This window comes from Sapajus apella, unplaced genomic scaffold, assembly GCF_009761245.1.
Source record: "Sapajus apella isolate SASKATOON/1434 unplaced genomic scaffold, GSC_monkey_1.0 scaffold4, whole genome shotgun sequence".
Taxonomy (NCBI): Eukaryota; Metazoa; Chordata; class Mammalia; order Primates; family Cebidae; genus Sapajus; species Sapajus apella.
The window spans coordinates 8,286,973-8,313,842 of record NW_022436944.1 but is presented as its reverse complement, the minus strand read 5'-3'; the positions used below and the strand labels follow the sequence as shown (position 1 = coordinate 8,313,842).

At 37.5% G+C, this 26,870-nt stretch overlaps 2 protein-coding genes across 7 annotated transcripts in view; one reads left to right on the top strand and one right to left on the bottom strand.

Moving 5' to 3' along the window:
• IFT80 (intraflagellar transport 80) overlaps nt 1-24,006 on the bottom strand; it is a 144,728-nt gene extending 120,722 nt beyond the window's left edge. Inside the window, exons 1-5 of one of the 5 annotated variants that reach the window (XM_032261922.1) lie at nt 23,603-23,748; nt 23,362-23,517; nt 8,199-8,281; nt 5,133-5,354; nt 1,102-1,212 (exon numbers count right to left, since the gene is read on the bottom strand). In XM_032261922.1, the coding sequence (XP_032117813.1) occupies nt 1,102-1,212; nt 5,133-5,354; nt 8,199-8,235 (370 nt within the window). In that variant the 5' untranslated portion in view covers nt 8,236-8,281; nt 23,362-23,517; nt 23,603-23,748. Of the gene's footprint in view, nt 1-1,101; nt 1,213-5,132; nt 5,355-8,198; nt 8,282-23,361 lie in introns of those variants that run through there. The other 4 variants (XM_032261913.1, XM_032261938.1, XM_032261904.1 and 1 more) reach the window with 4 other exon arrangements.
• Nucleotides 23,991-26,870, top strand: part of SMC4 (structural maintenance of chromosomes 4) — a 37,610-nt gene continuing 34,730 nt past the window's right edge. The window contains exons 1-3 of one of the 2 annotated variants that reach the window (XM_032261883.1): nt 23,991-24,225; nt 25,290-25,430; nt 26,355-26,533. In XM_032261883.1, coding sequence (XP_032117774.1) covers nt 25,295-25,430; nt 26,355-26,533 — 315 coding nt within the window. In that variant the 5' untranslated portion in view covers nt 23,991-24,225; nt 25,290-25,294. Of the gene's footprint in view, nt 24,226-25,076; nt 25,431-26,354; nt 26,534-26,870 lie in introns of both variants that reach the window. The other variant, XM_032261890.1, reaches the window with a different exon arrangement.

Below are 26,870 nucleotides of genomic sequence, written 5' to 3'. Positions count from 1 at the left end.
GTATAGGTATGGTGGTTTTAAAACATATCCTCAAATTCTTTGTTATTCTTCCCTTCAAGAGGCACAGTTTAATTTCCCTCTCTTTCAGTGTGGGCTGTACTAAGTGACTTGCTAAGTCAACAGAATATAATTGAAACAGAGTACGATTTCTGAGGATGCATTACAAAAGATACTGTGGCTTCTACCTGGCTCTCTTTTGGATCACTGGGAGACACCAGCTGCCATGTTGTAAAAACACTTAAGCAGCCTTATGGAGACGCCCCTGTGGCAAAGAATTAATTAAGGTCTTCTGTCAAAGCCAGAGAAGAACTAAGGCCTCATGCCAACAACCATGTGAGAAAGACATCTTGGAAGTAGATCCTCCAGCCCCAGACAAGCCTTCATATGACTGCAGTCCCATCCAACAGCTTGACTAGAACTTCATGAGAGGCTCTTAGTCAGACAGAACCACCCACCTAAACTACTCCCTGACCCACAGAAACTATCAGGTACTATATGCTTTATTATTTGAAGTCACTAACTATTGGAGTAATTTGTTATGAGCAATTGATAACTAATGTAATAGGTGAAGATAAGAATCCTTAGTGTAGGACAGGGGATGGGAAAGAGACAGAAGGGAGATAAAGATCAGTTAAATGAGAGTATTTGCAATTTTCAAATTTTAAAGAATTATAACTTTTATTTATTTGAAGTCACTAACTATTGGAGTAATTTGTTATGAGCAATTGATAACTAATGTAATAGGTGAAGATAAGAATCCTTAGTGTAGGGCAGGGGATGGGAAAGAGACAGAAGGGAGATAAAGATCAGTTAAATGAGAGTATTTGCAATTTTCAAATTTTAAAGAATTATAACTTTTATTTATCTTATACTTGACCATTCCAAAAGCCTTGTTTAACATAACAGTCTCCCAAGGTCACATGAGAAAACAATTAATATAATATTCTGCATTACAACATTTATATAGCAGTGTAGAACAACACTATGCCAATTATTTGCTATTAGACAATGAAAGACACTATTGCTAAATGAAAATATTGTTTCTTTGGAAATTTTTCTTTAAAAAATTCAATTCAAATGTCATTTTTACAGACAACTTACCTGTAACTAATGCTGTTCCTTCGTAATTCCATCTTCCTGCAAGTACTGCTCCACAGTGAGCTTCTACACTTTTTTCCACTCTTCCTAACTTGGAAATCAGATGAAATTTACCTAAAAGAAATTATATTTGAAAAATCTATTTTATAAATTTATTCAATCAACAAAGCACTTACTACTAGACTACGTAATAGGTGCTAGAGGCATAAAGGCAAATATTAACAATATAATTATTCTTAATCTCATACATAAATCTATTAGAAAATAGGCACAAAAACAAAATTATTTAAATATTGTAAAATATTTTAAAATAAATTGAAAATGCATATGCTTAGTTGGTTCAAAATAATTATATATGTCCATAATAGGGAAAAAATCAAAATTCATAAACATTTTGATTTAGTTAACATAATTTAAATACCTATGGTCTGGGTATATGTCTATGTTTCAGAAATAACATGCCAATAAATATATCACACCTATGGATGGGAAAGTGTTTTAAATTACCAGCTGTATATGATTAAATTTAATGATCATTCAGAAACCACGTCGATCCTTCCTTTCTTGGCTTCTTGTATCACTTATTCTTTGCACTGTTGATTTGTCTCTCTGACATCTCATATAATTAGCTTGTGTCCTTTAGAGTTACGCTGTTTTTATTTTTTGCCAATATATGTATATACTTCTGCAACTAAGTGGCTTGCTTTTGTCTACCTGGTACCTGATAGAGTATAAAATTATATAAGGCAAGTATTTTAAAACTTGGGATTATCCATTTTACTATTTGGTTCCTCTCCTTTATGCCTTTTCCAGCATTTTTATAGACTGTTTAAAAAAAAAAAAAAGTCAAGAGTGCAAAACTGTGCTTTCTTGACACGGACTTTAGTGACATTTCTCTTGACCCTCCCTTGGCCACATCACAGCAGATTTTTATGTCCCTCTGATTTATCATAGCACTATATATCTATGTCTATTACATCACTTGTTTGAAGGTTTTATATTCACAGTTCTTAGCTCTATCTACTGACAGGGCCTTGAAGCAAATATACCCCACTGGAATAAGCAGAGCTAACACTGTTATCTTGTTTTTTAAAATACCATTAGCCACCAGAAAAAGAACAGGTCTCTGTGCAAAATGGCTGATTTGGGGGCAGGGACTAAGAAAGTACAAGATAAGCCTGGAACATCTTGTGCCAGCAAGGAAGGCTCAAAAAATGATGAAGACACATATAAAATTTTTTTAAAAATCACCGTAGCTGGCTTGATGGGGCTCCCACTGGCCAAATCTGGGGCACTTTTAACATCAAAATTTAAAAAATGATAATAATATTTACGAAATAAAATAAGAATCTACAAGTCTAATCTCACCCCAAAAAACAAATAAACATATGGACATGGGGCAGGAAGCTCTTCCTTGGCGTAGAATACCAACTAATCAATATGGAAGGAATTATGGAGTTGGAAAAATCACCATTTGGCAAACCATCTTAGTAATAAGTGATTCAGCCAACAGTCATCAACAGATGCTAACAGAGTGGGAGGAAGTTTGATGAGGAAGAGAATATTTTTACATAGTGTCAAAGTATCTTTTCACAAATTATTAAAAGGAGTAAACAGTAACTTTACAGAGATTAACTTAATGAACATGAACTTATTAACTTATAATTAAGGTTAACATAACCAATAATGGGTCAAACCAACATCATAAATCTCCTAATCTGCTGCCCTGAGTATCCTGCTAAGGACGTATAAATTGAATCTAATCATGAGGAAATATCAGACAAAAATGAATGGAAGAACTATAAAATAACAGGCATATATTCTTCTAAACTGTCAAGATCATAAAAGAAAGACTGAAGAGTTGTTCCAGATTAAAGGAAACTAAAGAGACACAATAAAAGCAATGTATTATCCTGTACCAGCAAAAACATATTTCTATGGAAAATTAGAACAATTGTTAAAATTTAAATATAAACTATAGATTAGATAATAGTATTGCTAAATGTCCTGATTTTTATCAATGTATTGTGGCAATGTAACAGAAAATTGTTATTCTTAGGAAATGCATTGAAGCATTTATGGCTAAAAGTACATGTATGCAAATTACTCTCACATCTTTCAGAAAAAGAGTGTGTCTGTGTGTGTGTGTGTGTGTGTGTGTGTGTGTGTGTGTAGAAAGAAACAGAGCCAATATTTTGTACCAACGTATACGGGACAAAATGTGAATCTGGTGAATCTGGATAAAGGACGTGAAGGAATTATTTGTACAATTCTTAAAACTTTTCTGTAAATGTGAAATTACATCAAAGTTATTTTTTAAGTCAGTGGCTCACTTTATCATCTGAGGTAAACTAAATTCTAGCTGTGGTTCATCTTCTAAGCGCCAGGCACCCTACCAAGTGATTTTACACATGTATCTCATTTAATCAAGTTTGCAAAAAAAAAAAACTTTTAAAAAACTACCACAAGTCTCTCTGTAAAAGAGGTGTAATCTGAGATTCCTAATAGCCTTTCCCTCTTCTGGTAACAAAAGCACTCTTCTTTCTCTTCCCCTTTGCATGTGGATGGCCTGAGGCTGGATATACTCCGTCAGTGTCCCAGAGTCTTTTTTTTTTTGAGACAGAGTCTCTGTCACCAAGGATGGAGTGCACTGGTTGATCTCGGCTCACTGTAACCTCTACCTCCAGGTTCAAGCAATTCTCCTGCCTCAGCCTTCCAAGTAGCTGGGACTATAGGCATTCACCACCACACCCAGCCAATTTTTTTGTATTTTCAGTAGAGACGGGGGTTTCACCATGTTGCTCAGGCTGGTCTCAAACTCCTGACCTCAAATGATCTGCCCCAGGCTCCCAAAGTCCATTCTCTTGACTCAACTGATTGACTCAGTGATGGGCACATGACCCAAGTTCATAGGTTCCCTCTGCAACCTGCCTGAGACACTGAGGAAGAAGCAGTCTTATGAAGTATGATGAGCCTTGGCTACTGGCTGCATCGTATTCACCATCATGTTGACCCTGTGGACAGAGCCTACCCAAGTGATGGTAAGAACAGGGGCCTGATGCCAGTAGTGCTTGATCTACTCCAAGAGCTGGGTGAACCAAAAAAAAACTCCGTTTGTGCTTAAGTTAGCCAAGAAGGTTTCTGTTACTTTGAATAAACGTGCTGCTAACTGAAACAGTAGGTAAAGTATAATACAGATGAAAGCAGTTCAAGTATTTCTAAGAAAACAAATATAAAAACAAACCCTTAAAAGTGAAAAAAAAAATAATGCTCTCTATGCACCAATAGAAAGCTGTGGTCAAATTATACAACTCTTCAACTCTGTAACTGAAAATTAACATGTACTGGAAAATAAAGGATTTATTTAATAGATACCTTACTAAATGAGCATGTATCTGTTTTCATTATGGTTGTATTAAGTTAAATTTGAAGAATTTAGAAACTAAAACTATGATAACAGCTTAACTCAACTAGTAAGAGTACTAAAAAAGTAAAGCCAGCTGGGCATGGTGGTTCATCCCATAATCCCAGCACTTCGGGAGGCCAAGGCAGGAGGATTACTTGAGGCCAGGAGTATGAGACTAGCCTGGGCAACAAGATGAGACCCTGTCTCTACAAAAAAATTGTTTTAATTAACCAATGTGATAATATGCACCTGCAGTCCCAGCTACTCAAGAGGCTGAGGCAGGAAGATTGCTTGAGCCCAGGAGTTTGAAGCTACAGTGAGCTATGATCACATCACTGCACTCTGGCCTGGAGTGAGGCCCCAGTATCTAAAAAAATATATATATATGTAATAAAGCCAAAGGCTCATATTCAATCCTAGCATATGCCAGTTAGATTAACTTTCTTCCATGACAATAGTCTCATAGCCTATACACAAACCAAGTGACTATTCAGAAAAGATATACAATGTGTGGATAAAAGTATGCAGATCTACCAATATCAGTTTTGTAAAACAACTCAAAGCACAAATAATACTGTTAAGTCTTTTAAATACAATGGTAAGCATATAATGTTTATTAAATACTTACCATCAGAACTTGTGAGGACAAAGCTTTCTGCCTGGGTTTGTTTCTTTACACCCAAACTTTTTGGAAACCAGTGAAAATCTATAGGGTAAATATCATCAGGAAGCTTTACTATTTGAGTTGTTTCACTAGTTAACAAGTTCCACTTCACTATCTGGTGATCATCACTACATGAATACAGCTCTTCAGCAGTAGTCCAGCCCACACAGCTTACTAATTCTTGATGTGTCACCACGTTAAAGAGATATAAAACATACAAAAGTCTTAAGACTTTTTATGAATAAATAATTAATGAATAATTCACAGATACCGATTATAAGGTGTAAGTAAAATAGGGTCAAATGTTTTCAAGCTTCTAAATGTATTTTCCATTTTATGACTGATATTTTTTTCTATATAAAAGAAAATAAGCATCTGTTAAAACAGTTCTAAGAATGGAAAGCAAGAAAGAAATCCAGATGATAAAAGGGGAAGAAAAGATCTGACCACATGAAAATTTACAACTTGTGTTATACAATATTCTACAAACAAAGCCAAAAGGTACACAAAAGAAACCTAGTAGATCAAAAGGTATCAAAGGATCTACACATAACTGTTGGGGGATAGGTAGGGAGCAAAGGGAACTATACTTTTTTCTTTTTATATATCTGTGTCACTTAAGTTATTAAAATAAGCATGTATTCTTTTGCTAAGAAAAAAAATCAAGTGTCAAAAGAAGACTGAAATCTAACAGTAAGATACCCTTTTAAATCATATATTATCATAACAATTCACCTAGGAAAGAACCTATGGCTTAACAGCTGAAACTAAAATCTTACCAAACTTTTTTTCATTTTTCATTTTATATTTTTCACTTATTTTTCATTGACAATTCCAAACTTTCTTACATTAAAACTAGGAAATAATTCAATTATGATTTACTTCACTTATAAGATGCATAGTGCTGGATGAGATATGATTCCAAAAATTTTTACTTTATTTAACCCATTTTTTTCAGTCTCTAATTTATCAGAATTTCTATGTAGGTTGAGATGCTCAAGTAGCCCTCACTTCCGCCATCAGGACAGAATGCTTACCCTAGCAGAATTGTGGTACCTAAAGGCATTTCAGTTTGTTATTTACAAAGAATGTTTTCTCTTGCTACATCTGGATGTCTACATTGCCAGATTATTCCTAGTTGTTTGTTCTTATTGTTATGATATAATCCTTTTATTTCCTTCATTTCTCACCAGTACTTTTTTTGTCTTATCTGAGGAATAGTTTGCTTTTTCCAAGGAAACAGAGACAATGTGCCATAATTATTCTAGGATGTTCCAAGATTTTTTAATACTTCAAAATATGACAGATTAAGCAGAAACCAAAAAGATAAAAAGAGATTACAGAAAGATCGTAAGAGTCTGCACAAAAAGGTAATAAAGAAAACAGTGGAATACTCAGAACTCAAAACACGATCTAAACAAAAGGACACTGGACCGTTCCCAAAAAAACTGTTCTATTAAAATTGCTGTCGCCTAATCAATGTTAGGTAAAACCTAAAATGGGAGAAGCTTAGGTAAAACCCAGAAAGGAAGAAAACTCACACAAACAAGTATGCACACATCTAAAACAAAAAATCATTAGCTTATCCTTATATAAATTGCTATAAGTACATGCCAGACATCCATGACATTATCTTCAAACTAACAGGTCAATTAAAATTATGGGAGAAATGAGAGGACTGCCAGATCAAGAAAGTCTAAAAACATTGTTATTCCTTGGCTTGAAAGGTAAAAGCAGACAGTAGACATGGTCTCAAAATCTATAAAATTGTGTATGGCATGAACTCTTGAAAGCACATTTTTTGAAAAGACAGTAAAAATGATTTAAGGAGAAATAAACATAATTACATCTTCACTTAATAGCTAAATAAGCAGACAAGATAACACAAAATGAAAACACCAATTTAAAAGGTCTGATCAAATGTTTAAATCAGTGCTTTCCTAGTTCTTACGAAGGACCAGATTTTTTTAAAATTTTGAATCCATTGCAGATGGGTATTTTGTAAGATATAAGAAAAATGAAATACTAGAAAATTTGGACATTATAACAATGTCAAATTGCTACAAAAATTTCTCAGCCCTTACTTTCAATTTATTTTATTCCTTCATAGACTTGCAATAAAGTCTACAAAAGATACTTTGAATAGAATTAGTCTAAATGTCTAAGAATGATGATAGTGGGGCCTGTCATATCTCCTTGACACATAACTCGGGACTCTTGCTGATAAAATATAGGGTCACGTGTTTGAGAAAATATTACTGATTGCCACCTTCCCATGTGAAATGAAGATTTGACTGCTCAGGTTTCCCCAACTTGTCCTTCACTTTATCATGAATGTTAAGAAATAGAGCACAGCTGAATTTAATAAATGCTAGATCACACTAGCAAAGAAATTATTTGTTTAAAAAAAAAACTTGCTTTTTTGGCCAGGCACAGTGGCTCATGCCTGTAATCCCAGCACTTTGGGAAGCTGAGGCAGGCAGATCACCTAAAATCTAGAATTCGAGACCAGCCTTGCCAACGTGATGAAACCCTAGCTCTACAAGAACACAAAAATTAGCCAGACGTGTTGGTGGGCACCTGTAGTCCCAGCTGCTCAGGAGGCTGAGGCAGGAGAATCACTAGAACCTGGGAGGTGGAAGTCACAGTGAGCTGAGGTCGCACCACTGCACTCCAGCCTGGGCGACACAGCAAGACTCCGTCTCAAAAAAAAAAAGCTTATTTTTAAGATCTTAGGACAAAAACTGCTTTTTAAGTATTTAAGTATAGTACTTAAGTAGAGTAAGAAAAATGTAAGAATTTGAAAGTAAGATTTATAGCAAATACTTCACTTTGGAGAATTACCTACAACACGTGATCTTAAATATTTTAAAACAATTTAGGTAAACAGCCACTAAAGGAATGAAAAAAAAAAAATCTATTCTTCAACTAGAATATAAGATAGAGGAAAGTTTTAACAATACTATAATTAATAAAACAATACTATAATTAAGAAAATCACAATAAGATTTATAAGCATTAAAAGGATATGCTTTGGTTCTTTTAAAAGAGATATCTTCAGTCTCATGACTCCACTTCTAGCAAAAATTTCAGAAGCCACTTGATTGTATTTTCTGTAAACATAAAAGGAGAGAAAATATAAAGCCAGCATGAAAAACAAATGTATGTGTACACACAAAAAAAGCAAACAAAACATCTTTGCACCCCAAGGAGCATCTTCAATCCTTCTGACACCAAGTGCATGGAAAGAGAAAGAAAACTAGTGGGTGTGCCAATCTTGCCAAGAGATGATGGAGAGCCTTGGGTCAAACCCCAGGAGTCCTCTACAACCTGTCTGAGACAGTCCTACGCAGAACACCACTAGGTAAATCTGGTCAGGTAAAGAATTTCCATGTCTTGAGGCCAAATCAAAAGATTCCACAAACTGGGAACTCTTCAATTTTGGTCCTGTCTACTGGATTTAATTAAATATACAAGGTCTGATTGAAGACTAAGCTACAATTCTAGAATCCATGTGGAAAAATATAATATCATAAACGTAGGGGCCCAATCAGGGGTTGACATCCTGCAGTGGGGGCAGATACACTGCCCAACAGTTATGGTTACCACAGTAACAATGTAAAAAATAAACGACTTATTTAAGGAAGAGGTAATAAAATGCTTATGAAAGTTATGTAAAAATCACAGTGTAATTGCCAAATAAAAACTTAGAAAAAGAAGAATAACATTCCCCAAATAGCCATATCATCAAGACACAAATCATTGCTATGAATATGTTGCTGTACAAAAAAAAAAAGATAGAAATCAAGAAAATGCTAAATTGTCTGAGTCCAATTTACATTTACAGAATTCTTTCTGAGTAACATCACTAACCTAAATAAATATAAATCAAATGAAAGTGTAATTAATGGGGAAAAAATCCTCTTTACCAAGTTGAAAATTACTGCTAACTACATCAAAGGAGGTCCTAACTATAGATAAGAATTCAGTAGGCCTCCCTTAGATAATTTCTCATTCTCCTGAATCCAAGAAACTTTAGATCAGCAAGGTGCTAAATAAAGCTGTATTTCAAAGCACTCTTTTCACTTCTTTCTCTTACAGTTCTCTTAGGGTGATTTCTGTTGAACTTCAAAAATATGAAACTATGTGTAGCACAGCCAGAGCTAGATTACAATGTCTCCCAGGCATACTTCCTAGGTTCACTTTTTTGGTCTTTAGGAGTTCTCTACCTTCCTCCAAACTCCCTCTTCCATCAGGCCCCCTCCAATTAGAAAGGGGAAAAAAGACGAATAACATTTTATGAAATGCCACTTTTTCACAATAATTGAAATTTACTCAGCTTATAAGGATTTTAAAAGAAGAAAGGCAGATAAATATTTGCTTCTGGAAATGCAACACAATCGACAATAAAGTACACATAAAAGCTGAATATACTATTACAATCAGAAACTTAAAAGACATTTTTTTATTCTGCATCGGAAAACCCAAAACTGCAAAAATCCATATTAAAATAATTCCTCACGAGAATAAATCATAATCCCCTACAAATAGTAGAAGCAGTATGGTTTTTGTTTTGTTTTGTTTTTGAGATGGAGTCTTGCTCTGTCACCAGGCTGGAGTGCAGTGACATGATCTCAGCTCACTGTAACCTCCGCCTCCCGGGTTCAAGGAATTCCCCTGCCTCAGCCTCCTAACTAGCTGGGACTACAGGCGTGTGCCACCATGCTGGGCTGATTTTTTGTATTTCAGTACAGACAGAGTTTCACCATGTTGACCAGGATGGTCTCTATCTCCTGACCTCATGATCCACCTGCCTCAGCCTCCCAAAGTGCTTGGATTATAGGTATGAGCCACCGCACCCAACAGAAGCAGTATGGTTTTCATAAGAAAGGAATCACTAACCATTCAGAAACATCATGCCAAGGAATCAGAGAAAGAAGACGATGGCATTCTAACACTGGGAGGATCTTCCCTTACTCAGAAAGATCTTCCCCACACATTCCATTTATCTGAGATCATCTGTATGAATGATATGTGTGCTTTGATGTGAGATTGAACAGGGGAATAACAGAAAAAGTAATATTAAAACATAGCCAATTTGGGGAAGTGCAAATGTGCCTGAATGCTGCATTGAGGTGTTTTTATCTGCCTAAGGGCACTGATCATGAGGCTCTGACTATCCAGTGGTATTGGGGCAGGGGTTGGATTTAGATAATAGAAAGAAAATTTTGAGGGTATAGGTAACTTTGCAAGTTTACACAGGGAGCAAGTAACAGCAACTATGTCTTTGCTACTAAAAATCATTTAAAAGTTGTTTTTGGTCCAGTGTGGGTCTACATTTATTAGGCTTGAGAGGAAAAAATGTGCCCAAAAAATTTGACAATCCAACCACTAAAATATACAACAAATCTGGTCATTTCTCAATACCTTCCTCTGAGTCCAAAGCCACCACCATCCTCTGCCTCAATTATTGCAGTGGTCTCAAAACGCATATTCCTATTCATATACTTACCCCTACAAACTATTCTAAATACACCAGCCAGTAATTATTTTAAAGCTAAGTCAGAATATGAAGGCCAGTATGCCTAAAATAAAATAAGTAAGGGACTGGCAGGAAATTAGGGAAGAAGAGGGTGGGACACATCATGCAGAGCCTTGGAAAGTCATAATAAAAGCTTTAGTTTTTCTTCTGAATGAACCAAGAAGCCAGTGGAGAGGTTATAAGCAAATAGGCAATATAAGCTGACTTACATTTTAAATGGATGCTATGGGTGGTATACAAAAAAGAGCCTATCAGGAGAGAAAATGAATAAGACTGGAAGCAGTAAGACCAGTTAAAGTTTCAATAATCCAGAAGAAAAATGAAAGTGACTTAGATAAAAAAGGACAAGGAAGGCAGTAGTACAAGTAGCATGAAGTGGTCATATTCTAAATATATTATGAAAAAAAGATTTCAGCAGATTTGCTGATGAATTGGGTTTAAGAAAAACAGTAGTAAAAAATAACTGTAAAATTTCAATAGGTAGAATGAAGTTGCCATTTACTGAAATGAAGAACATTGAGAAACAGGTTGGAAGGGGCGATATTAAACATTCTGTTTTAGATATGTTAAGTACAAGGTGTCTATTAGACAACCCAATGGCAAAGCCAAAGTAAGTCTGGAGTCAAGCGGGAAGTTGGAGTTGCGGATTGATATCAATTTGAGGGCTGTCAGCAAAAGATCATATTCAAAGCCATGCAATAAGACGAAACTACCAAAGAGAACATGAAAAAGTGGTAGATTCAATGGCCTGGAAATCCTACTGACGTCTTTAGAATTGTTAGCATTAAGATTCCAGAGGATGTTAACTAGCAAAAACAAGAGGAGATAGACAATGGGATACTTAAAACAGATTTTTGGGCCAGTATAAATATTGGTAATGATAAGATAGGTTATGACTGTGAAAGTGGGTGGCCCAGGTCAAGGAACTGACAGGCCAGGCAATGGACTAGACTTATTTGTGGACATTTAAATCACTGAAGATAATGACAAGAATAGTACTAGAGATAGAGACAGCAAGATGCTAAAATATTCATTGAATGAGGACAGAGCAAAGAGTTCTGCAGAGGACTACATAAAAGCACAGCAGAGAATGGTTTAATCTGGTAGGACTTGTTTCAAATGGACCAGGATATTTTAGACAGGAAGGAGAAAGAGAATCAACTGTTCAGAAACAGTAATGAGAGATAAGACTCTGACATATGGGAGTTTGGGAGGCAAAACAGCCTCTACTTGAGAGACCTGTAAAAGCAGCTTCTCCTTAAGAAACAGCCAGATTTAAGTTAGACTTCAAGAGTAATGGGATCATTCAGAATAAAAGCTGAGGACACTGATTTGGCTAATGACACACCATGAGTTCCAAAAAAATTTAGATGGTGAAGAATTAATGGTTTAAGATAGATGGAGATGGTAGAAACAGCTAGCTATCCCACAATATCCATTCATCCCTGCTTCTGTGGTATAGGAATTTGAAGTTTTGCTGTACATCTGGCCTCCTAAAATGAAGACTGTTTCCTAGCTGCCCTTGAAACCAGGTGTGGCCACACAGGGTATTAATAATACTGAAACTGACAGTGGCTATTATAATATCATCAACCTACTGGCCCAATCTGGCTTTTATATTCTGTGAAGGGTAGAAATGAAGAGGCAGGACTCAACTCTGGAGGGAAGGCTCCAATGGGACCAGACAGGGGACTGGCTAAAACATAGAATAGGTGAAATCACCTCTCTGCAAGACACATCCATCAGTGTGCCATGTAGGTTTACCATTGCCACAGTAACACCAGGAAGTTACCTGTTTTTCTAGAAATTTCTGTATAACTCACCTCTTAATTTGCATAAAGTTAAAAGTGGGCAAAAATATGACTGCAGAACTGCCTTTGAGCTGCTCCTCTGGGCACACTGCCTGTGGGGTAGCCCTGCTGCACATGGAACAGTAAGTACCTTTGCTGCTGCTGTACACTGCTGCGTCAATGAAAGTTTCCATATAACACCACCAGCTCACTCTTCAATTCTTTCTTGGGCCATGCCAAGAACCCTCCTGAGGTAAGCCTCAGTTTTGGAGCTTGCCTGCCCTGCATCAGACACACTGCCCAACAATAATACCACCTAAGTTCATATTGCCTAATTTCAGAGTGGCAATGTGAAAAGTGAGTTATCTGAGAACCCCATTTCATTACCTCTTATAAAAGTTACATAAAATCACAGCATAATTGGCAAATAAAAAAACTTGGAAGAGTGACACTCCCCATGCCATGCCATCAAGGCCATGTATAACACAGCAAGGTAAAAAAGAGCCAAGATTCCTGACCTTGTGGAAAGTCACATCAATTCTGTACCACTGAAGTTTAAAGTGATAGAGAATAGTTTTATTTAAGTTACTGTCATCAACAGCTAATCCTAAGAACAAACTAATGCAGGGAATTAAGAGTCTTAAATGTGGAGACTGAGGTAAACAGGGATGTAAGGTATGACAGAGTAGTCCCCTATGCCTCTTGAGAAATGGTGGCTAATCAATTTAAACTGTAGCCTTCTTGGAATTGCTCTCTTAAGCAGTGTTGATACAGGCTTTTGTAAGAGAAAAAGGGGCAGTCTTCCAGCAGCATATGAAACTCTGTGGAATTTCCTTTCAATCTTGATAAGAAATTTCTTCCCAAGTCCTAGCTACCTGGGAAGGCTGAGGCAGGAGGATGGCTTGAGCACAGGAGGTTAAAGTTACAGTGAGCTATGTTCTTGTCACTGAACTCCAGCCTGGCCAACACAGTGAGACCCTGTCTCTTAAAAAAAATAGATTAAATCATGGTACTCTTCTGCTCAACACTCTTTAGAACCTTCCTACTCAGCTGGAGTGAAAACAAAGTTTTTACGATGTTGTCCAAGGTCCTTATTACTCTGGATTTCCATTGTAATGGTTAATTTTATGTGACAACTTGGCTAGATTATGGTGCGCAGTTGTTTGGGCAAACACTAATCTAAATGTTGCTGTAAAGTTATTTTTTCACAGGTGAGTGTAACATTTTCAACCAGTTAACTTTAAATAAAGCATATTACTCTGCATAATATAGGTAGGCTTCATCTAATCACCTGGAGGCCTTAACAAAGACCAAGGTTTCCCCCACAAAAATGGAATTCTGCCTTCAGACTCCAACACAGAAATTCAGCCTGAGTTTCCAGCCTTTGGACTCAAAACTGCAACATCAACTCATACCTGAATTTCCAACCTACTGGACAGGCTACAGATTTTAGCCTTGCCAGTTCCCACAATCACATGAGACAATTCCTAAACTCTCCCTCTATATATAGACAGATATATCTATGTATATATGTATCTATGACTATATATGGAGAATATATATATATATATAGACAGGTATATCTTACTTAATTATGCTTTATTGCACTTCACAGATATTGAATTTTTTTTTTTTTTTTTACAAATTGAAGGTTTGTGGTAATCCTGCCTTGGGCAAGTCTATCAACCATTTTTCCAACAGCATGTGCTCACTTAATGTCTCTGTATCACATTTTGGTAATTCTTGCCATATTTCAGATGTTTTCATTATTATTATATCTCCTATGGTGATCTCTGATCAGTGATTTTTGATGTTACTATTTTAATTGTTTGGGGGCACTGCAAAGCGTGACTGTGTAAAATGGCAAACTTAATGCATAAATGTTGCATATGTTCTGACTATTCCACCCACCGGTTGTTTCCCCAACTCTCCCCTCCTCAGGCTTCCCTATTCTCTCAGGCACAGCAATATTGAAACTAGGTGAATAAACCCATAATGGCCTCTAAGTATTCAAGAGAAAGGTCTATCACTTTAAATCAAAAGCTAGAAATGACTAAGCTTAGTGAGGAAAGCACGTTGAAAGCCCAGATAGGCCAAAAGCTAGGCCTCTTGTGCCAAACAGCCAAGTTGTAAATGCAAAGAGAAAGTTCTTGAAAAAAATTAAAAGTGCTACTCCAATGAAAACACGAATGATAAGAAAGTAAAAGTGCCTTATTGCTGATATAGAGAAAGTTTTAGTGGTCAGAATAGATGATCAAAGTAGCCACAACATTCCCTTAAGCCAAAGCCTGATCCAGAGGAAGGCCCTAATTCTTTCATTCTATGAAGGCTAAGAAATCTCAGTGAGGAGGCTGCAGAAGAAAAGTCTGAAGCTAGCAGAGATTTAAGGAGACAAGACTTCTCTATAACATGAAGGTGAAAAGTGAAGCACCAAGTGCTAACTTAGATGTTACAACAAGTTATCTAGATCTAGCTAAGATAATTGATGAAATCAGGTGGCTCCACTAAACAACAGATTTTCAATGTAGATGAAACAGCCAAGATGATGCCATCTAGGATTTTGATAATTGGAAAGGAGAAGTTAATGCCTGGCTTCAAAGCTTCAAATGACACCCTGACTTTCTTGTTAGGTGCTAATGCAGCTGGTGACTTTAAGATGAAGCCAATGCTCATTTGCCATTCCAAAAATCCTAGGGCCATTAAGAATTAAGCTAAATCTACTCTGCCTGTGCTCTATAAATAGAACAACAAAGCCTGAATTATAGCACATATTTATACAGCATGGTTTACTATTTTTAGCCAACTTTTGAAACATACTCCTCCAAAAAAAGAATTTTTTTTTCCTTCAAAAGATTACTGCTCATTAACAATGTACCTAATTACCCAAGAGCTCTGATGGAGGTGTACAAGGAGATTAATGTTTCCACACCTGCTAACAACAACATCCTTTCTGCAGCCCATGGATGAAGAAGTCATTTTGGCTTTCAAATCTTATTAAGAAGTAACATACCGCTTTACAAATTGCAAGAGAACTAGAAATGGAGCCTAAAAATGGGACCTACTCCTGATGAAGATGCTGTGAACCATGTTGAAATAATAACAAAAGATTTAGAATATTACATAAACTTATTTGATAAAGGAAGAGCAGAGTTGGAGAGAACTTGCTTCAATTTTGAAAGAAGTTCTGCCCTGGGTAAAATGCTAACAAACAGCATCACATGCTAGAAAGAAATTTTTCATGAAGGCAATAGTCAATCAATGCAGAAAACTTTATTGTCGTAATATTTTAAGAAACTGCCACAGCCACCCCAACCTTCAGCAACCATCACCCTGATCAGTCAGCAGCCATCCTTAACCAACAAAAACATGTTAACTCACTAAAGGCTTATGATGAGTATCAACATTTTTTTTTTGCAATAAAGTAGTTTTTACTTAAGCTATGTACATTCTTTTCTTAGATATTACTACTGCACACTTAATAGACTACCATATGGTATAAATATGACTTTTATATGCAGTGGGAAACGAAAAAATTCATGGGACTCACTTTATTGCAATATTAGCTATATTGTGGTGGTCTGGAACCCAACCTGCAATATCTCTGAGGTATGCTTGTATATATCCCATGTTGGTTTTGTTTCTCTGGAGAGCCCTGAGTAATAATACACCCATTATTTCTCTGACCATATCTTCTGCCTCTCTCCTCTTTCACTAGAACTGCTCCAGCCACAATGGCTTCTATGCCTTTCTTTCAAGCACACTCCTGCCTCAGGGCCTTTGTGCTTTCTGTACCCTGCCTGGAATCCCTATCCCCTGAGAGTTGTATGGCTTACTTCCCTTTACTACTTTACATATTTGCCCAAAAATCACCTTTTCAGTAAGGCCTTTTCTGTATACCCTATTATGTGTGTCTGTCATACTATGTATTTTATTTACTTACTATTGCCCCTTTCTAAGATGTAAGCTCCATGAAGGCAGAAATTTTTGTCTGTTTTGTGCACTCAAAAATCCCCTGCAACTAGAACGGTGCCTTCCTTACAGAAGTACTTAGTAAACATTTGTCCAATGCACAAATGGAGAAAATATGAAGCCAGTAGGCACAACTCATAAGTGTAGAGGTGAAAGGTATATAAGTGTAGATAGATGTAGTATATGTGTGTGTATTAATATACTGTGTGTGTGTGTGTGTGTGTGTGTGTGTGTGTGTTAAAATGTACATAAGTATAGGAGTTAAAGGAAAGAAATATAGCTGTAGTTATGGAGGTAGTCATTAGTATGTTTGGAAGCAAAGGACAAGTTTGGAAGCAAAGGACCCAGTGAACAGGGATAGAAGGGATAGATTAGCAATACCATGAAAACAGAGGAAAACTAAGAGAACACAATCCCCCTAGAAATCATTTGATCAAGGGCACTGATAATGGACTATCTTCCATGTTTTAAAATGTACAGGTTCACAGAAACATAAAGATGGTTAATGGGCAATCAGAAACATGAAACAATGACCAGCCTTGATTATAATTAAAGAAATGAAAATTAAAACAATCAGATACATTGTTCTATTCTCCAAGTGGCCAAATGCAACATACTCAAAACCCAGTTGGCCGGTAGAGAGAAACAGATACTTCTGTACATTATTGAACAGTAGGTAAACTGGTGCTGCATTTCCTATGTTTGGGGAATTCCCTGTCTTATGAGTCCTTCTTCCCATTATACAAAACAAATTATTTCCTCTAGCCTTCCTTATAGTTAAAACACAGGTAAATATTAATAAAACTTAGGCTCTGCCAAGTCTACAATCTGAGCTATATTTTGAACTGAAAGCTACTGATGCAAAGGAGGTGGTATCATATAAGGAATATACTCTGGGAAGAATTCCTAGTCATAGGAATTCACCCTACACATATGAATGTACACCAAGATACACAGATGCTCCTCAGCAATTTACAAAGGGGTTACATCCAGTAAAGCCATCATAAGTTGAAAATATCATTAAGTCAAAAACACATTTAACACACCTAACATACCAAACATCATAGCTTAGTCTAGTCTACCTTAAATATGCTTAGAACACTTACATTAGCTACAGTTGTACACTGTAGCTTATCAGTTGTTTACCCTTATGATCATGCGGCTGACTAGGAGTTGCAGCAGGCTGCCCACTGCCAAGCATCCCAAGAGAGCATCAAGTCATGTATTGCTAGCCCAATAAAAGATCAAAAATCAAAATCTGAAGTAGTTTCTACTGTAAAGTACATCCCTTTCACACCATCATAAAGTCAATAAACATCATGTCAAATCATCATAGTCTGAGACTGTCTGTATATACAAATCTGTTCATTACAGAGCTCTGTAAGTACTACCAAAAATTAGAAATTTAAATGTTCATAGATTTTACATCTCTGTGTGGATATGTGTGTTTATAACATGGAACAGAGTTAGAATCAAGAAAATATAATGAAGAATTAGACCTAAGTAAATATTATGCTAATTGAAAAAAGCCAGTCACAAAAAGACAAATACTGTATGATTCCACTTATATAAATTATCTAGAGTAGTCAAATTTACAGAAATAAAGAGTAGGATGATGGCTGCCCGGGGCTAGGGGAAGGGGAAATAGGAAGTTATTGTTCAATAGGTACACTTTCAGTTCTGCAAGATGAAAAGAGTTCTGTGGATAGATGGATGAATGAATAGATGTGACAGTGGCACAACTGTGGATATACTTAATGCCACCGAACTATACACTTAAAAAAAAAGATTTTTTTTTGAAAAAGAGAAAAAAGAATCAGATTTAGGAATAAAACTAAGAGGTAAAGCACTAACAATAAGAAAAATTTTAGGTGATAAACAGGGAGGCCATGACTTGTCAACAAGAATGTACCTATACGTAAGAAGTGGCAGAAAAATCTTGAGTAGTAAACAAAAATGTGGAGGATAGATAAGAAATTCAAGAGCTAGATCACAAGTATATTTATATCAAGTTTTCTTTGAGTCACTTGCATTCTAGTTAATAGAGACAGCAGGCTGGCTTATTACTATCCAAGGTCCTATTAAAAGAAGTACAGTTTTTATCAACAGTCCCCTAAATTGACAGCTCTGACCAAACTCCTGTGAGAGTAGAGCAAGCAGAAAGGTAAGTCTTTTACAGATTGGTGCCATCATAAAACTTGAAGACTTGAGACGAGATCTCTGGTATGATAGAAAAGAAAGAGAGGCAGGCCCACCATTGTCAGGCACAGACTCAAAGACTTGACCACAGGAAACAGTACGGCAGTATAGTTCATCAAGGGTGTCCAATCTTTTGGCTTTCCTGAGCCACACTGGAAGAATTGCCTTGGGCCACACATAAGATACACTAACATTAATGATAGCTGATGAGCTAAAGAAAAAAAAAAATCACAAAAAAATCTCATAATGTTTTAAAAAAGTTTACAAATTTGTATTGGGCAGCATTCAAAGCTGTCCTGGGCCACATGTGGCCTGTGGGCTGTGGGTTGGACAAGCATGGTTTAATTAGAAAAGACTTCCATCTTCCACCCCATCCCAATTCCTGTATGTATTTGCTAAAGTGTATGTGTATGCTGTGGTATTTATGCTTCCTTACAATTCTAGCTATGATTAATAGCTATACTTCAATATTATTCTTATTGGCTATAATTATAATTCTTCTGTGGGGTGGTCTAATAAATTCTAACCAATAAGCCATGTGATTCAGAAACTTAAAAATACATAGTGACCTTTAATACACACGTTTAATTCAACTAGCATTTTTTTAAATCACATAACTGATATAATTGAATGTTGTGTTTTAAAACTATTTTTAAAATGAGATGAATCCGTACATGTTGATATAAAAAGACATCCATGTTAAATGACAAAAACAAAGTATACAGCTGTATTATAGAATTCAATCCCTTTTGTGAAAATAAAAAGTGAGATATATACTTAAGCTGGTGGATACCAAAACATTTTCTGGGAAGATATGCAAGACACTTAATAATGGAGACCTCTGGGAGGACAGGAACACTGGAATGAGAAGAAAAGCTTTAAATTCTAATTTTATATGTTTCTGTACTGTCTGAAGTTTTTAACAATGCCCACAGTATTTTTAAATCAATCAATTATATATTTAATACAGGATTATCTAAGTGTAGGATTATGACCCTTTTTTATACATTTCTGCATTTCTATAAAACCCTAATAAATAATATTTTTATAAGATCACCATTCTCCACACTTGAATCCCTTCTTATTGAAACATCCACCTGGCTTATCTTCCTCAAGATACTATACTTTGTTTTCTTACGTAAATGAGGAAAATAATGCCTACTTGGCAAGTTAGTTATAATGATTAAATGAGATAAAGTATGTAAAATGTCCAGTAGAGTACCCAATACATAGTAAGCACTTAATAAATGTTAGTATTTCCAGTGGAAATTGTTTTTTCACCCTGCACATATATATTCACTCTTTTCCTACCTAAAAAGAATTTCTCTTTAGAACAACCACTTCCTCACTGTTAGCCTATGTGGCATGAGGCCCAGACTTAAACCAATTAGAGCATTCCATTCCCTTTGCACAGACTGTTTCACAGGTGGCCCAGAACTTTTATTCAAATCAATGCTGGGGAAGAGAAACTCTCATTCCCCTTGGATTTTAATTTTAGAAGATATGTGGCCGGAGTTTCTGTAGCTATCTCACCACAACAAAGGAGAGCCTAAAGGTGCTAGAGGCCATCATATGGAACCTGAAAATAATGCTAAGACAATGGAATTCAAAGCGAGGAAAGTAACCAAATCCTTGTGTCTTTATTTGAACCCTTAATCCAGTTATAGTCACCTGACTTTTTAGTAATAGGAGACAATATTTTTTTCAAGACAATTTGGATTGAGTTTTCTGTCACTTGTAATCTAGGGTCCAACCCTAGACATTACTGTAATTACTTCCTCTTCTTACATTCTAAAAATGAACATTTTCTCAATATCCTTGGTCTGATGCTAGCTTCTCTCTACTTACAATCTTTAAAACCTAACCGATTTTTAGTGTTCCAGTTATTCTTATAACACTATCCATTTTATTTTCTGTCTTAAGCCATACTCTCTACCTCTACTGCTTGTTGAATAGATCTTTCCAGATTTCCAACCTACAGAAATAAAAACATAGTTATCTTTGTTGATATTTGCAAAAAAGAGCTGTTCTGCGTTTTTGATGATAAGTTATATGTGTTTCAGTAATATTAATACACCAAGGGGTTTATATTATCAGGAGAAATATTCACTTCCATCTGTACTATGTCTATATCTAATTGATTATAATCTTGAACAATATTCTCTAAATATTTATACAATACTTTAATTCACATTAACTTTGATTTATTAGTTAATATCTAATTTATCTAAATATTTACAATTATAAACTTAATCTTTTAAAATATTTACTTATAAATCTAATTTCAGCCTTTCTGAAATGTTATGACATTAGAAAGCAAACAAAACACATATTATTAAAATGATGACAAAAGCTTGCACTTAAAGAACTGAAGACTTTAATTCTAATTCCAATTTTTCTCTTTGAACTTTTTCTTATTTCTTCATGTGGGGTATAATTTTACTTTTCTAATGTAAAAAGTGAGGTTTTCTTTCTAAGACTGCTGGAATTTGTAGGTAAAGATTACTGGCAGATCATTTTAGACTAGGAAGATAAGACCTGGTTATATTAATACTTTCCAAACTGATTGTAAACCAGTCTTTTCCAGGTAGACCAGCTTTTCTTTGTAATTAAACTCTGTTAATTTCATGAGACATGTCCAAAATATTGGCAACAATCAACCAAAAGTCTTTATTTCTTGTGACCCTAATATCGTCTCAAAAATTATGCTTATTCTCGGCCAGGCGCGGTGGCTCACACCTGTAATCCTAGCACTTTGGGTGGCCGAGGTGGGTGGATCACCTGAGGTCAGGAGTTCAAGACCAGCCATCAGAGTGAAACCCCACCTTAAAAAATAAATAAATAAAAGAAAAAAAATTATGCTTATTCTCAACGTCTTATTTTTTGTGGTATGTATACACCTCCAGATTTAACTCTACTCTGAAGCTGTTTATGTTTTCTCATTATACAACCTGGTTTATGCCACTTTTGAAAATGTTTCTTCTGCATGGGCAATGGTTAGGTTCAATTAAATTTAAGGCCATCAGTCAGTTTATTCATCAAAACTATACTTCTGTGTAATATCATTCTTTCTATACCGTTATCAATAATTCAAGGATTCACAAAGAATACTATGTGACTGACTTCAAGGGTTTATACACTGAACCATCACAATCTACAAAAGCTATAGATTTTTTTTCCCAAAATGACTTCAGGTTTTTTTCCATCCTACTTTGTAGGCACTTCTCACTTACTGTTATCTAGTAACAATCTTAACTAAAGCCTAGACTGATCTCAGTTTCCTTCCCCTTTAACACATTCCACATAACTACTGTTAATCATTCTTCCCTATATTTACCAAGTCATTCCTTAGCTCAGAATTGTTCTAAAAGCTGTTTCCTCCATATCGTATCTAACATCCTTGATTTGGTTTTTAAGATCCTTCAAAAGCTACACTCCCTCTAACTTGATATCCCTTATTCATCCTTAGCACACCCTAATAAGTTCAATGTCATAAACACAGCAAAATCAAATCTTTATGCAATGTGTGCTAGATGAATAATCATAAACAGTACGATGAGACAGGTATTATATACTGGTTTCATAAATAAATACTCTCAAGATTGACAAAGTGAGGAAACTGTCAAGCACATACCTCAAAAATGATGGAACTTGTGACTCTGTTTTCTATATTGCATTTTTCCACTACATTGTGCTGTTTTAGCACACCAGTCGATTTGGTCTATTCTTTATTTTTTTCATAGTTGATACCTCTCTAACTCAGGCTTTGTCGTGTTCTACAACCTTTGGAAATGCAAAACTTCCAGAAGCCCTCAGAGATAATCCCTGTATCTTCTTGGTATGCTTACCAGCTAAAAAACTTTTTTTCATTGAGCATGACTTTCTATAGTTTGTTTTATGAGAAAACAACAATTATTTTTTAACTTCAAACATAAAGATATATCATGATATTGAGTCTATGCTTATTCAAAACACATCAGTCTCCCAACCTCACCGAATTCTTACAATTGGTTGGCAGAGGGTGGCTCTGCACCCCTTTTCGAGAATCACTAAACCTGACTTCATGCTCTTTGATGGAAGAACCATAATATATTTAAAATGATTATGTAAATTCATTCAAAAAGCAGATTTATTGATGCTTTAATATGCCAGCCCCTCAGTAAGCAAAAGTTAAAGAAAAAAAAAAAAGGAGGCTAGTTCTTCATGTCAAGTACTTAAAAGTTGTTGCATAAATACTGGAGATAATCAAATGAGCTGGTAGTTCTTTAACAATGCAGGGAATTGGGAGCCAAGTATGAGATTCTGATGAAAGCTGTAGGAACACTAACTCTCCAGAAAAATGCACATAGAATTATGCATACAATTTTCGGGGAGTTATGAACTCTGAAGCCCAATCACCTTCAGATCCACAGACCCCAGGTTAAAAACCCACTAAAACTAACCTCTCAGGAAACAGTAATTGCCAAACTTCCTTAATAATCCTAATTATGTCTTATCCAATGTAATGTATACAAAAGCTACTTAAGGAATATTTGCTGATCGATAATACCCTCATAAAAATAGAACACTGGTAAGTCGTTTTTTTTCCATTACAGAGCCTTTTAGTAAAATTATTTTAAAAGTCCGAAACCTTTCACTAGTAACACCAATGATCTAAAACCAGTAACTCGAAAATCGTTATTGTGCTACTCACATGTGGACTAAGCTATCACTAATCCAGGTCTTCTCCTAATTGTCTCTCTACTCCCTTCAAACTCAGGGGCTTCCTCCTTCTCATCCCAAAAGCTACATCCAGAGCCCCCGCTGCCGCCAGCGAAGACAAAAAAATGATGCTCCACGAACCACACACCTTCAAAACAGGAAATATGGGGATCCAGTGACGGCTACAACTTCCAAACTCTTTTCTCACCACGTCCAGAGTTGACGAGATTTACCTTAAGTTCCAGGAAAGCGGTGGCAATGGCTCACAAATAGTTGGTACCAGTTACCAAGAAGCCTCCGGATCTTCCCGTCACCATAGTGACTTCTAAGAGTTACGCTCCCTTCGTCTTCCCGCGATACTTCTACGAGCACGTCATCCGACTGGGGCCGAGACCCCGCCTCTCAGGGAGCCCGCCTTCTTCTGAAGAGGCGTTTCTGGACCCCTGAGCCCCGCCTCCTGTTGGGAGCAGAACTCTACCCATTTTTTAAAATCTTTTCCAAAATTTGCCAGGTTGTTTTTCCAAATATTTTTAATAATAGTGCTGCTACTGTAGACCATAAAGAAAACAATCCCTCGCTGTTTTCACTTAGTATAAACTTTCATCGCCTAGGACCCGCCAGGATTTCGCGCATGCGCAGGAACGACCATAAGATGGCGGTGATAATCGCCGCACTTTTTTTCAAATTAGTGGATCCCAGAAATCATTGCGCGCATTTGTAACGAATTTCCGTTCGAGTTTGTATTTTAGGCGCCATTTTCGAGTGAAGGACCCGGAGCCGAAACACCGGTAGGAGCGGGGAGGGGGTGATACTACACAACCGTCTCCAGCCTTGGTCTAAGTGGACTGTCCCGCAGGTAAAGTACTTCTCTTCCTGGTCAGGTTGTCACGCTCTTACTTCCTGTCTTGTCCGTGGGCGCCTGGAAAATAGAGGCCTTGAGCCGGAGCAGCGAAGTCCGGGCTGAGGCTGCAGCTGGGAGATTTCGCTTGCTGTCACCCCTCCCCCCTCGGCCGCTCCCGGCCGCCCGGGCTCCCGCCCGCTGCTCCCGGGCGCCACTTTTCCGAGCTACTCAAACGTCTCTCAGGGAGGCTCCGAGTCTCGCAGATCTGTTCTAAAAAAAAATTGGTCTTTATCTAGGAAAGGGCGTCTCCCCCTACCCCTCTGTCTTCTGCCAAGGGACTAGTTACCGGGTCTCAGCCTTCGTTGGTGACCTTTCATGGTTTACTGTCCAACGGGAGGGACTCCGCCCGGGGAGCAGGTGAGACAAACTCGTGCCACCCCAAAATTAGTGAGCAGGCGCTGCCAGTGTCCGACTTGAAGTTGCTAGTGGTTGGTCCCAGCCTTCGCCCTTCGCGGTTCGGACTGCGGAGAGGAGGGAGACCTCGTTATGCCCCGGGCCGTCCACGGCGCCAGGAGCTAAAGGGCGGGCAGAGGAAAGCGGGCGGCGAGTCGCCGGTTAGTCCTCACTGCTCTCGAGAGTTGTTTGCCACTGGATCCTGACCCTGACACGAACTCGTCTCTCCAAGTCGGATCCCTTGCATCCCTGGCCCCTAGAGCGTGGGAATGTCAGGAAATGCCGGCGTATTGGAGTTCCTCCGTTAGAAATACGTTAGCGAGCATTACACGCTTGTACGGTGGGCGGATGGTTAGAGGTCCTTAAAAAAAAAAAAAACCTAAGCAGTTGCTCAATTATTGATTGATCCTCAGGCACGTCTAGGTTTTCCCACTTACATAGGTCTTGTTAAGAAACCAGTCCTGCCTTCTTGCCACTTGCGTCTTTCGGTGGCGCCTTCACGAAGTCCCGCTGAGCGGGGTGTTAAACGGGGCTCTCGGAAGCCGGTGGACCGAGGTTTCCCCGGGTGGGACGGGCGGTGCAGCGGCCCGCGGGCTGACTTGCTCCCGGCTCTCCACTGGCACCAGCGACCATGCCCCGTAAAGGCACCCAGCTCTCCACGGCCCGGCGCAAAGAGGGAGGGCCGCCGCCGTCCCCTGACGGCGCCAGCAGCGACACGGAGCCTGAGCCGCCGTCCGGCTGCGCGGACTGCCCACCTACCGCCGCAGGTGAGTGACCCGTCGCGACTCGGCAGGAACGCGCGCCCAGCCAGAGGTTGGCTGAGGTTATTGAGCGCGGGCAAGAAGCTGCGGGGTTGACGTCTAAAGGTCCGGTGTTTGTCCCGTAGAGCAGCTCAGGAAAGCCGTTTGATGACTTTGAGATAGGACTCCTGTGCAATTTTGGTGTAATGGCGTTGAAGAGATGGGGGCAAGCAAAAGGGTTCAGTTGTGAATTTTTGTGACCTTTTGGAATGGTACATCTTTATTATAGTTCTGCTAAAATCGAGTCCGTCAGTCAAGAGCAAATGGGCTTTTTTTCCAGAGAAAATCAGTATGACTATATGAGCATGATGAAAAGTTGCTTGACCCTAACCTCACCTCCGTGGTCTTAGATTACCTTTATAGAGAAGACGATAATTTATTTGAAACTACTGTAGCTTTTGTGAATCCAGGAGTTAGGTGACATTGTGAAACCCCTATGGCAGTGCCCCCGAAGTTCATGTGCTTCCAAAATGAAGGTTCCAGGTGCTCAGAGGTAGCGGTACGGAGAATTGGATCTAGAGCCTTAGGATTAACTTATCCTGTTTAGGATAGCAGGAAATAAGCTTGTTACTGTTTTCCCAGATTTGCTCTATGATGTAGTGTTTTGACTCTAACGAGGTATAGGTGTATAGAATTTTGTGGCAGGTGGCATTTCTTTCAAGAATTTCTTTTTTAATGGAAACCAAGCTGAAGGTTTAGATTCTCACCCCCATGAGTTTAAGACAATAACATATCTAAGTGGAAAATATAGACTGCTGAGTTTCATAAACAGCATCCCTCAATTCTCTACTTTAAAGATGGGCAGTCATTAGTTCTTCAAACTAATTTCACTAATGTAGGCTTCCCCCTGCACCCCCTTTGCCTTCCTTTTTCTTTCCTTCACTGACTTAGAGACTGCAAGTGAGGAACTTGATAATAGAAGTTTGGAAGAGATTTTGAGTAGCATTCCTCCTCCCCCGCCTCCAGCAATGACCAATGAAGCTGGAGCTCCTCGGCTAATGATAACTCATATTGTAAACCAGAACTTCAAATCCTATGCTGGGGAGAAAATCCTGGGACCTTTCCATAAGGTATTTGTATGGAAATAACTATTGTATAACTTTTAAATAACTATTGTAGGGTAATACGTCTTTACAAGGTGTTTCAGTTTTGTAACTATCCTCTCTATGCTGATAGTCATATTCATTGTGTCTGTCTCTGTCCGAGTCTGTCTTTCTCACACACATGATCTGTTCATATGATTTTAACAACTGAAATTATCTTTTGTTTATCTGGTTATCTTTGGCACCTAGTCTAGCTATAAAGTTTTCCATTGAATGGAGTCGGTATGTTTTTGTTTGAAAGAGTATTTTCCTTTAGATAATTTTTTTCCTGAATACATCCTTTATTGGAACCGTTAAGTAATTT